This window comes from Cyprinus carpio, chromosome A4 (genome assembly GCF_018340385.1).
Source record: "Cyprinus carpio isolate SPL01 chromosome A4, ASM1834038v1, whole genome shotgun sequence".
Classification (NCBI taxonomy): domain Eukaryota; kingdom Metazoa; phylum Chordata; class Actinopteri; order Cypriniformes; family Cyprinidae; genus Cyprinus; species Cyprinus carpio.
Window position 1 is genome coordinate 14,416,735 of NC_056575.1, and position 12,759 is coordinate 14,429,493.

At 37.9% G+C, this 12,759-nt stretch overlaps 1 protein-coding gene across 6 annotated transcripts in view; it reads left to right on the top strand.

Annotated features, from left to right (window-relative positions):
• The window catches only part of LOC109051469 (synaptotagmin-1-like), a 172,428-nt gene that overhangs the window by 129,718 nt on the left and 29,951 nt on the right, over nucleotides 1–12,759 (top strand). For 5 of the 6 annotated variants that reach the window (XM_042742328.1, XM_042742290.1, XM_042742309.1 and 2 more), the window contains one exon: nucleotides 8,787–8,975. In XM_042742328.1, the coding sequence (XP_042598262.1) occupies nucleotides 8,813–8,975 (163 nt within the window). In that variant the 5' untranslated portion in view covers nucleotides 8,787–8,812. Of the gene's footprint in view, nucleotides 1–8,676; nucleotides 8,696–8,786; nucleotides 8,976–12,759 lie in introns of those variants that run through there. The other variant, XM_042742320.1, reaches the window with a different exon arrangement.

Consider the following 12,759-nt stretch of genomic DNA (forward strand, 5'->3'; position numbering starts at 1 on the left):
AATAAAACAATATGTGTTCAAGAACATTCATCCCGCCAATTAGCAATTTACTTTTCTCAACACCCTCGTTGAGATGGAATTTTCACCTGTTCCCCAATGCAAATTTGCTCTGCCAAATTAGATGACATTTACAACAGTTTATGTATTTTTTTTTTTTTTTCACTTTGTTTCTTGCTAACAACTTTGTCTCATACTCCAGTTTGTTATACTTCTTAATCTTCAACATTTGTCATTTAAAAAAAGAAAAAAAGATATAATTTGTTGGTGTATTACACTTGTTTTAGTACTGGTAAGGGGTGTTCCTAGGCTTTAGAGAGGCAATGTTGCTATTACAAAATAAGTATTTTCATTTATTATTAATAATTTTATATTAGTTTCAGTAAGTAATACAAATGATTAGCCTACTGCAACTGTATAGTTGCCAAGCAACATAGCAATGTTTAACATTAATGGTGTGGTGTGTACATATCTGCAATTTACAGCTTTGAATGTAGCTCATCCAATTAGTCAATTATCAATTTTAAAAGGCTTTTAATCTTTAATTGGGCTTTGCATGACAGCAGAACAATAGGTAATCAACTAGATGAATACGTTTTGATGTTACTATACACATTTATACATACACATGCAAAAGCACCTAAATATAATTGTAGACACTTTCCTGGCAACTGCATCAAAATCACTGCCATCCACACCATTTCACACCCAGTGCTGAGAGACTGGTGCATCTGCAAGTATTTCACAGAAATGACTGAAACACATAATCGAACTTGTGACATGTTGATCCGTCATTGAGATTCAGGGAGTCAGTGAATATGAAATGTCTTCTCTCTGTTGCAAATCCACACTGCCATTCCTTGATTGCATTATGCATGCATTTGTTTTTTATATGCAATAAACATGTTGCAGGGCTGAATTGGTGATGACAAATGGAAGTCAACTCCAGTTAAGTGGAAGTAATTGATGATTACATGCTTGATTGAGCCCCGAATTTAAACCAGGACATATAGATGGCCAAGATGAAAATCCAAAGCGAAAGACATTCATTGTGATTCAATGCATGTACTTGCTCCACTATATTAATTTCTGCATGATGAAAGAAAAGTGCAATGCCATGGGCCCAAGCATCCTCACCTACACTCCCTCACTTGATAACATGACTAAAGTTTATCAACCGGGTGGTTATGAGCTGAGGTGTCACTCTGACAGTTTTAAGTACCACAGTTCAGAAAATGCACTCTAGGACCCTCATAAGTGAGAAACCAAGAGTCCAACCAAAGTAGAAGCAACTCAAGCAGCAAATGACAATCCAGCATACATGAAAGAAATGCTCAGTGTGTATTACTGCATGGAATGGAAAGGGTGTAGAGCCGTAGTTTTGCTGTGGCAGCGGTGGAAGTTTCAGTGGAGAAGCGTAACCCAGTTGGGGAAATGTGGGGATGAAGCAGGAAGCGAGGAAAGGAGGGAGAGAAGAGCAGTTTGATGCTCAGAGCACCGGAGCGAGAGCAATGAAAGCCATGCTGTGCCATCTGGCAGAGTGGTAATTGGGTAAGGATTTTTCACCTGCTCAGTGCCACAGCCTACGCTGGGCTGGGTAAAGAGAGTATGGTGCATCCTGGATGCACATTATGCAGTCAGTGTAGTTTGTATAGTTTACTTGCAGTTAAGTGGCTCAGTCTGTACTTATTCACAAATTATCTGACCCGCCAGACTTTGGGGCGGGTTTGTCAAGGTCTGGAAGGTTGGTGGTGTAAATTCTTTAAAGATAATCAGTTTTGTTTGAGGCTCTCAATGGCAGTTCATTAGATATGAAGAAAGATAACTGTTTTCTGCTGGTTGAGTTTGTTAGATAATTAGTACTTGCTACTTTTGGAAAGAAAGAACTTCTCATACAAAATCTAGACATATTTTCACCTATTTATTCTGTGTTACTATACAGCAGGTCAAGTTGTGCATTTATTTGAGTTTTTCCACACTGGTACTGCCAACTATTTTAGATAAACCTATCCAAAAAAAAAAAAAAACAGCTGCAGAATTGTATTTTAGTGTCATATTTTGGCCATCTTTGGCATTAAAATGTCTGTGCTTGCCTTGAATAAGTTGCAAAGTAGACGATGTTTTATGCTGATAGTTCAAAGTCTGGCAATGTAAAACTATGGTTAGTAATACCAGCCCTCCCAAAGTCTGATTTGTTCACTGAATGGCATCTGGAAATTAACATGTTCTTTAGACATTGTGTTAAAACTCATTTCTGAGTTGCTCTGTACATGCAAATCATAAAACAAGTATGTTTTCAGTGAATCACTCATCTCAAAGGAACACTACAAAATAATCTCCAAATTCAAGATCTGCTCTCGCTATTAGAGCTCTGAAATCTAATAGAGACCTGCAGAGACATCAGTCTGGATGATTAGTGTCTATGCCTTTGCTACATTTTACCAAATGTAAGGTTTGCTTTGTCTGTTTTGCTGTTTGGATGGAGAGGGCTGTAATCCTTGTGAGGTTTGTTCACTGGGCATTTTCATTTGATTTACACAAAGTTGCCTCCTACAGTCTCTCACATCCTGCTGTTTTAGCTCTTAAATGTGCAACTTGCTTTTGTTTGTGTGATAGAAATAGTAATGGCCTAATGGACATTCTTGCACAGCCTCTACCCATTTGTGAGTAATTATGGCTTTTTGTGTAGGTCTATAATGGACTTCTCTGACTCACCATGTGAAGCAGTCTAGCTTCGCAGGTGCACGCTAGTGCTATTCATATGTGCGACACACACACACACACACAAATGCACACAAAATCCATCTCTTTTTTCCCCGTCCTCCTCCACCTTCCCAAAGTTCAGCTTGGATGCCAGCTCAACTGCCGCCCACATCATGTCACCAGAGTGACACGGTGCTCCAAAAAACACACAGTGCCTTTCGACTGTCAGTAGAAGCTCCTGTCAAGCTCTGTGATTCAGAAACCTTCCTCTGCAAGGAACCACCCAACCAATCTGATACAAACTTTTTTTTTGTCTTGTCAATGCTAGTTGCTTGTCCATGTATTTGTAGCATACCATGTATTAACTAGACTTGCCCAGACTTGACATCTAGCTTTTTAAAGGCCAGTGTCTGATCAGACTTCCATCTTAGACACATGGTAGCAATATACCATGAACTACAAAAATCCTATAGAAACTGATTTTGAACTGAACTGAGATGTGTAACCAAAGCTCGCCACAGCTAGTGAGTGCCACAGCTGTCGAATCCTGTGCTCTTCACATCCTATTGTGTCAGCAGACCACACAGCTGCTGATGTGAACATATGTAAACACTTCCCCATAGAGTCTGCAGAGTGTGGTGAAGCCTTTAGCATCAGTTTGCGGCGAGCGGAACACAGGCTTGACCAGCTGTTAGTCAACATCTTTATCCCTTATAAAAAAGTGCCATGGCTATAACATGGTACATTGATGGTGTGTACTGTTAATACTATGGTACTTTGATTTATACTGAGGTGGAGGATATCCCAGTTAAACAGTTTGTGAATAGAACTGTCACTAATGATTATTTTGGTAATCAAGTAATTGGTCAGTTATTCTGAGGATTAATCAAGTAATCGGAAGTCAGAGAGCTTTATTGCCAAGTATTTTTATACACACAAGGAAACTGTGTTGGTGACAGGAGCTTCCAGTGCATAAGAAAGTACAGACATATTGCAAAGATACATGATGCACACATACATAGGAATTACACAGTAGAGATGAAATACAACACTAATATACAGAAAATTAAATAATGTAATATAATACAGAAGTAGAAATATAGAGAAAAAAAACATATAATTGTTTTAATCAATGTACAGATCTTATTTACAAGTGTACAGTTTATGTAGTTTGCAAAGATAAAATGTTTAGATGCTATGTATAAACGTGTCAGTTATAGTGGACAATGTATAGTTATGAAGGTTTAAATTGTTCAGACTGAATATAGCCTGTGGGAAAACTGTTCTTGTGCCTGGCTGTTCTGGTGGTCAGTGCTTTGTAGTGCCAAAAGAGAGTTGACTGGGTGTGTGGGGTCCAAAATTCCAAAGTCCAAAGGGTTTCTTAGACCTTTTCTTCACTCTGGAGGTGTAAAGATCTTGGAGGTTGCAATAATCCTCTCAGCAGTCCTGACTGTTCGTTGTAGTCTCTTGATGTCTGGTTTGGTTCAGCTACAATTATGGATAACACAGGACAGACTTAATGATGGCCAAGTAGAACTGTTTCAGCAGTGCCTGAGGGTGGTTGCAGGTGGGGTAGGTGTATGTGTGAAGTGCAGATCAGAGCGGGGGTGGGGTGTGAGACTGGGCTTTTCAATCCGGCAGTAAAACTCATTCAGATTGTCAGCCAGTTGTTGATTCTCCACAGACTGCAGGGGTGGTGTCTTGTACTTGGTGATGTTCCTCAGACCAGTCCAAACTGACACTGGGTCATTGGCTGAGAACAGTTTTTTCCAGCTTTTCAGAGTAGCTGTCTTTAACAACTCTGATCTCCTTTGTTAGTCTGTTTCTATACATGATTTAATCCCCACTTCTGTAAGCATCCTCCTTGGCATGACAAAGCTGTTTCAGTTTCTCAATAAACCATGGTTTATCATTGTTAATTGATAGGAATGCCCTGGTAGGGATGTACATATCCTCACAGAAACTGATATATGAATTTACAGTATCTGTGAGTTCGTCCAAATCAGTGGCTGCAGCTTCAAAAACATTCCAATTAGTGCAGTCGAAGCAGGCTTGTAAATCCCGCTCTGCTTCATTAGTCTATCTTTTAACATTCCTTAATACAAGTTTAGTTAATTTCAGTTTTTGTATGATATGAACTAGGCAGTGATCAGAGAGCCCCAAATCTGCCTGTGGGACAGGGTGATATGCATCCTTTATTGTGGTGTAACAGTGATCCAATATGTTACTGTCTCTAGTGGGACATGTAACATGCTGTCTGTATTTTGGCAGTTCATGGGAAAGTCTTGCTTTGTTAAAATCTCAAGAGTTTTGTTTGATTATAGAGATGTAGTATGATTTGAAAAGTAGGTATCCATTTTGATGAGTTTTGTTGTCTGCAGTTGATTTTTTTTGTCCGCAATAGCTTCACTCAGCCTGGTTTCAGTTGAGGAGAATGATGCACTGTTACTTTTCCCTCTTCTGTGTCAGTGTGTGTTTGAACAGCACTGCTGCACCTCAGACTAGAGTGTCCAACAAGACATCTGAATAATCAAAGACCGGAAAAATATAGTCTGGGATGTGTTGCTTAATGTTAAGGAGTTCGTCTCTCATAAAATTAATAGAAGAATAATGACTAATCACAGAACAAACAAACAAAAACAACAGAAGAATTGCGGAGCTTAGCACCATGGCTGCCATTTGCGGCACCATCTTGATTGTCCAAGCACCTTATAAATCTGATGGAATAACAAAAACAACAGAAGAATTGCGGAGCTTAGCACCATGGCTGCCATTTGCGGGAAACCCATGCATGCAAATCAAAAGTGGACAGTAAAGTTTGTTGTTCTGTTTCAGCTATATTCTGTCTTTTCACTTTCAGTATACAACTGTTTTTATTACTAGCTTTGGTAACCCATCTCAATTGTTCAAAATCAGTTTTTTTTTTAGGATTTTTGTAGTTCATTATCTAGCTGTTATGTGTCTAAGACGGAAGACTAATCAGGCACTGGCCATTGTTTTGATACTGTATGTTTGTTTGAGTGAAGACTAATCAGGCACTGGCCATTGTTTTGATACTGATAGTGCATACAGAATGTCAGACCAAGCACCAAGCACCCCATTTTGGGGCCTGGAGAAGTTTTGTTCATGCCCTGACATTTGTGCTTTTTTCAGTTTCTTATAAATATCTAAATGTAAAGTCTAATCTCACTGTAATCAGCAAACTGCTATGCACCTACATGATTGTGTTTTTGAGAAAAACTATGCGTGGTTGTGAAAAACTAAAAAGTTAAATCATGAAAAAGGCTAAAACACATACAGAAAATTGGTTCCCGGAATTTTGAAAAGCTTGTAGCCTATTTTTTTTTCTAAGTGATGGAAAATCATCTTGTTTACTCACTTACAGAAAACAATATATTGCTTTAAATGTTAAGGACTTTTTGTTGGTAAAAGTCATATCTCGTAAAATGAATTCACACCTAGAAGACAAAGGCCTGCATATAATAATGAGCCATTCAGTCACTGTGTCACTGAGAATCAGAAAGAATGTGAGGACAAAAAAATGTATATAAATTTAATTATCCCACACAGAATTTTTAATATGCACTTGTGAGTGCAGTTAGCACCGTTTATAGGCAATGACTTTCAAAGCTGAATTTTTTGCAGGCAATCCTTCAGAAATCCTTTTAACAAAAAAACATTTATTGTTATTATTATTATCACCTTATTATTATTATCTGATTATTATTATTATTATTATTATATTAATGTTGAAAAGAGCTGAGATATTTTTTTTTTTTTTTTACAAATTGAAAGAACATCAAAAGTTACATTTGTTACAGTTACATTTATTGATATTTACATCAATGTTGAACAGTAAATGTATCTGTTTATTTGAAACTTCAGCTATTCACTTGATGTCTACATTTTGAATTATAGTTTGGAAAAAGTCTTTAAAAAGTCTAACCAAAAAGTTTACACTGGACTAGTACAAGTATATAAATAAATAAAAAGAAAACTCATGTTTATGAAACTCTGCTGAATATAAAGTGCTTCATTCTTTTTTCTGAGGAAATCCAAATCTCAAATCCTCAACCACATCACATCTTTTTGGGTGGAATTGTGTCTTATTCCTCTCATCGCGCGAAGCAAAACAGTAAAATATAAAACTTGAAGAACTTCGCTGCGTTGTAGCTTTGCCTCATTGAAACATTTGAATCTCAAAAGCGCCGGGGGCGTGGTCGCATTCGTGAAAAACGGGACATCGCGTTGTTTTCATATGGAAAATCACATTTTGTTTTTCAGCAGCACTTTTTTTTTAAAAGTAGGATCAGGCTTTTGATATCTAGTTCTGTGGGTTGAGTATTCACTATCTAGCATGTTATCTGAAGATCAGCGCAGACAAAGGCTGCAGACAGCACTCCTTGGAAGTTATCTATTTTATAAGTGCACAAAGTTTTTGTTGTTATTATGTCTGTTACAAAAAAAAGACCCTTTATTCGATTGATGTATTGCTTATCTGTACGCTTCAAAATGTCAGACCATTTCTTTTCGAGTGTAATTTCCGGGGTTATCCCAAAATATACCCCAAAACGCGTATACGCGTTAATCGACACCCCATTTTCTGAAATTACATCTCTATTTTGCCCTTGAACATTCTCTCAAACTAAAAGAAACTCAATACGCATCAGTCCTGCTGTCACCATAGTGACATGAGCACAGTGATGACAACAGCTGTTGTTCAAGACAACAGCTCAAATGATTTCATAGTTATTCCGGACAGTCACCTGCAGAGAAAGGAGGAGAGCTGTTCTACTTGATAGAAGTCTAATTAAACTTACTGCAAGTTCATTCTGACTTCTCTAAACTTTGAGGTTTCATACCTGCCACATTCATTCTATCTATTATTATTCCATCTGTGTGATTGACAATGGCAGTAATTACAGAGCAGGTACAATGGCAGCGACACCAGTTGTGTGGGAATGGGCCGATCTTACATGTCCTGTGGCTAGAAGAGAACAAGGCTCACAGTCTGCTTACTGTTCATCAGCACATATTCTACAACCTACCGTGGGCCTTCAGGACCTCCTGGGGTCATGCCGATACTGGCGAGAGAGATATAACACTGACTGCACATGAACTGGTGAGGCAGAGAGTGAGTAAATGAACAGTGGACTGAGTAAACGCAAGCGAGAGATTAGGAAGGATGGATGGGAGGATGTTTAAACAGTTAAACACACCTCATAGCGTGTTCGTTCAGTGCATGCTGCAGTCGAGGCTTCGCGTTGAAATCACACCTCATTCTGCACCTTCCTCACACACTAAATTAGATGCTCACACACTGGAGTTTTCATCTTTCTCATTCTCACTCCATCTCTCACTTCCTGACCCGCTATCTGCTTCTATCTATATCCCCATTAGTGGTGTTGTGAACAGCCCAGTGTTAGTTAAGTTCACTTTCATGCATTGGTTTTCCTTTGTAAAGTGTGTGACTGCTTTGACTTGAGCAATTTCCTGTGTGGCCTGTGAAAGAGTATTTCATTGTTTGAATGAGCTATGTTAACAAATACAGCGCTTCACTGGAAAATTCAGTGTTTTGTGTCTGAACAAATGAATAATCAATTGTGAGCAAGAGTCTTTTAACCAATAATGACTAAACAAAATAGGGCATGTTCATTCAGTTCCACGTGTGAGCATTTCCTGTTCATCAAGGTTTGGCTGTTAGCTTCAACAGTGGAATTCGAAATTAGTTGAGTGACAGTTGAGTGAATGATTCAGTGACTCACTTACAGTATGACACTCATTGGTGCCACCTACATGTTCATTGCTGTAACCTACAAAAACTTTCACTAAGACGAGTCTGAATAAACCTTTGTTTAACAGAATCAAAAGATTCAAATCAGTTGAATGAATCAAAAGTCCCACTATTGTCCTGTATCTGTCTAACATTAATTTATCATGCCATATTTTTAGGCACCTACAAATCCTTGTGGAATACATTTATCAACATCCAAAGGTATTGAAATAATTGTGAATGTGCACCTGATTTCTCCTTATTCATATTCCAAATAATTTGGGTAACCCTCTTTTTGTCTTTCCTGGGTTAGCTTCTGTCTGGCTGCCACATCCAGCGATGAATCGAAGGGAGGCTCTGGTGGGAAACCCTGCGCCTACTGCGGCGCCTGAGGTATCGGGCAACAGTACAGAGGCAGCAGGACCCGGTCCCCGTGAGACCAAAGATGAGATGTTCTCCAAAGTCAAAGACAAGTTCATGAATGAACTGCACAAAATCCCACGTGAGTGAATTTTTTTTTAACACAACACTCAATGGTCTTCACATCACATTATATTTTCTCTTTTCATTATGCATAACTTTGACACTGAAAATGAAACCCAGAATGGCATTGATTGAGCCCCAGAATGGATAATGAATGGCAAGGTCTGACAGATCCATTTTTGATTATTTTGTTTCCTTTTTTTTTTTTTACTTTCCATTGTTCACCCAGTGGTGAAAAATAATGAGCATGAGAAACAGGCAGCCCCCAAACATCTTCCTTCTCATTCTAATTGTAAATAAGCAAGTAAATGAGTTTTGTTATTTGCATGCCTTCGTTTGTCTAAGTGCCCTGTGCCTCGGTCCACAACACACTGCAACACTCACTGTGAATCATGGGGCTGAATTCAGGCATCTAACCACCAACCAATTCACTGTACACTCATTCATATTTTCAAGTAAACACTGAAACATCTGCAGCTGTTTGTGTGTGGGTGTTTCCTCAGCTAGGTGCTTTTATGTCCCAGGGATTGATTCATTTTTTTTTCTTTATTCATTTTTCTTTATATTAGATACTGGATATTAAGGACACATTACAATTTTTAGCACTTTCAGGTGTTACTTTTTTTTGTAACAAATATTTTGTATGTGACATTAAGGGAAGTGGCAGGAAAATATGAAATTGAAAGCATCACAATAATAAACCAGTGTGCAACAAATGGTAACTCGTTTTGGTAACAAATGGACTCGCGATGGTCTCTGTGAAACAAAAAGAGAACAAAAACAAAAAATAATTATTGTTTTGTCGCAAGTATCTACAAACCAAAATTTAAAAGAAACTCCATAAAAATTGGCAAACTAATAAACTTATTCTGTTAATATCCAGCTACCTTCCAATGCAGCATTAGAACCAAAATAAAGCCTCATTTGACACTGAAAATGAAACCTTGAATGGCATTGATTGAGCCCCACAATGGATACGTTTTTTTAATTTTTATTATTTGAGGAACTTTTTCTAAGCTGTAATGAATGAGAAGTTCTTAAGAATTTCTCAACACCTTTATAAGCATGTTTTGTTACTTTTGTTTTGTTTTGTTTTGTTTTGTTTCCACAATTGACAACCCGCCCACCACAGTATTGAGCTAAAGTTTACTCATGTATGTAGCAGAGGTTATGGCAGAATTACATTTAGAGCTACATAAAGGATGCCGTGCCTGTCGTGACACCATTGGCAAGACCTGAGAAAGATCTGGGTCCTCTTCTACACCTACGGTACCTTACTATAGGTGTCTGGTTATTTTACCCATCTCTCTCTCTCATACTCAATTTCACACATGGAACTTCACTCTCACTCTCACTCACACTCTCACACATACCTACACTTTCACTTCCACCCTTGCTTTCACACTTGGAGACACATTCACCACATTAATTATCACTTTGCCTTCCTGCAGACAACTGTAAAATAAAGGGTTGCCGCATTTGACTCAGACAGATATGCCCCTACTGAGATCCAGCCAGAAAAAGACACTCCATTAAAGTTGCTTAAATTACTGTTTTAGCTGCCTCCCTTCATCACAGAAATGTCTCCTTGCCAACTGGTGCCTGGGCTGATGAATGCCTTGGGAGATGGGTGCTGTATTGACCGGGGTGTCCAGGAACCCTGACGGACCTGCATTAGTGATGAATGGCAGAGTCCAGATGCAGAATACTCGAGCTGTTCTGTGCCATTATAATCCAGTGTGTTAGAAAAGTGCAGGTGCCGCCAGTAAAATTAAGACACATGGGCCTGTCACAATCTGCCATCTAGCACAGCAAAAACAGAGAAACACAGACGGATGCTGCGTAGTGAGGATAAAAATTTACTTTACTTTAACTCTTCTGCCTTTCTGTCATAGCGCTATGTAGGCAAAACATGAAGATGAATACTGTTTGACATCTATTTCCATGTGCTTCTCTGGCACTTTAGGCTCTTTAAAAAGACTTTCTTAAAAAAGACTTTTCGCTCACTAGTTTGATTTGTTTACTTCGCTGGACTTGCATGCATGGTAGAAGTAATTTTTGTCACTTTTTTTCCTGAAATGAATGTAAATAAATTCCTAAAATGACCACTTCCACCACTGTCATTTCTACCAGGTTTCAAATGATATGATGTATTTCATAGCATTTTGTGATGGAAATTGCACTATATACAGTATTTTTGGGAATAAAATAATGATAATTATTGAAAGATAATTTCATAGCTAGCATATATATATATATATATATATATATATATATATATATATAAAATTCTCTGTATAATTCTAATAATTTTTGGTTGTAGTGAAAATGGGAAATGTAAATGTTATAATTCATACTTTTATAATACATTTTCATAATTTAAGATTGCAAGTCTGTGTCTGGCACAAAGGTAGGGCGATAAAAAGGCATTTGAAAAGTTGAAAAAAATAATAATAATGAAGGTATGTAACAAAAAATAAATAAATAAAACTAAAAAAATAAATACAAATCCATCCTTAGGAACATGAAATGCCCAAAGAAACACCCAATTACTGCATGGAACTTCAGACCAAGGGTAAATGTAAATGAACAGACTGTTTGTTTTCATACCAATTTGCACAAGGTCTCAGATGGTGACACATATTTAAAAGGGTTTATCCATAACCTGTGATTACTAACGTTCCCTCAACCCTTACGGTCACACAACATCACATCCGTTCTACAGCACCCGTCACAAACGGTCCTGCATGTAGAATCACTCCGACAGGTAGCTCACAGTATGCCACACTTGCTTTGTCACGGCTCTCTTTGAGAGCATTCCCCTCAAGCCTTGAGGCTGGTTGACAGGTTCAATAGTTTGAACCTGACCATCTTGGCTCAGAAAGGTCTCCATACCGCAGCGGTTACACAGCATGATTGACTCGGGGCAACAAAAGAAAATGACTGTTACACAACAGCTCTGGTTTTTCTCCCAATGCTCTGCTGCTCAAGCTCAAGGCATCTGTTTTTGATGATAATGAACCTCGCCGAGACAGTTTGAGACATTATTCAGCACTGCCGCAATTACTATGAATAATGAACACACTCTGTCCAGCCTCTGAAACACTGGGTACCCTGATCCCCAACACAATGCCCCTTTATCTCTGATGTTCTGATGTTCTATCAAGCACCACAATCATGTTCATTTTTATTTGAAAAAATGTGAACTTAACTGGGAATGTGCTTTGAACATTAACTACAAATAAAATTTTATAAATTGCCATTATTGCAAGAAATCTACATGTATTTGCATTTTAATTGGATCGCAGCCATGAAAAACTTATTAAAACTTATAACTGTCTAATGATTTGTCACATTGTTATACACTGATTGGCTCTGTTTCAAACCCTAGTGAGCTGCCTAGCTGTCCACCATCTGCATAGGCAGCTATATTGTAAATTCAATCTTATTAGTGTCTGAATTCAAATGCTCTTTTAGACAGCAGCTCATGAGGGACTCGCAAAAAACGTCTTACTTTAGCGTTTTGCTAAGCTGCAACTGGCACGTGTATAACATCCACAAATATTGGGCTAAAGTTCATTTTAATTAAATTAAACCATTTTTTGCAGTTACGTATCTATCTTAGAAAATAACTAGAAAAATAGTTTCACTAACTTGCTTCAAATATTTATGTATATTTATATACATAATTTGAATTTGTATATGTTTTGTTGGCTCTTTTGACTTTATTTTGATAAGAAAGTAGAGATCGTGAAATGACCAGGAAAGGACCCCAAGTCTGGTCTCGAGGTCACCTGACCCAA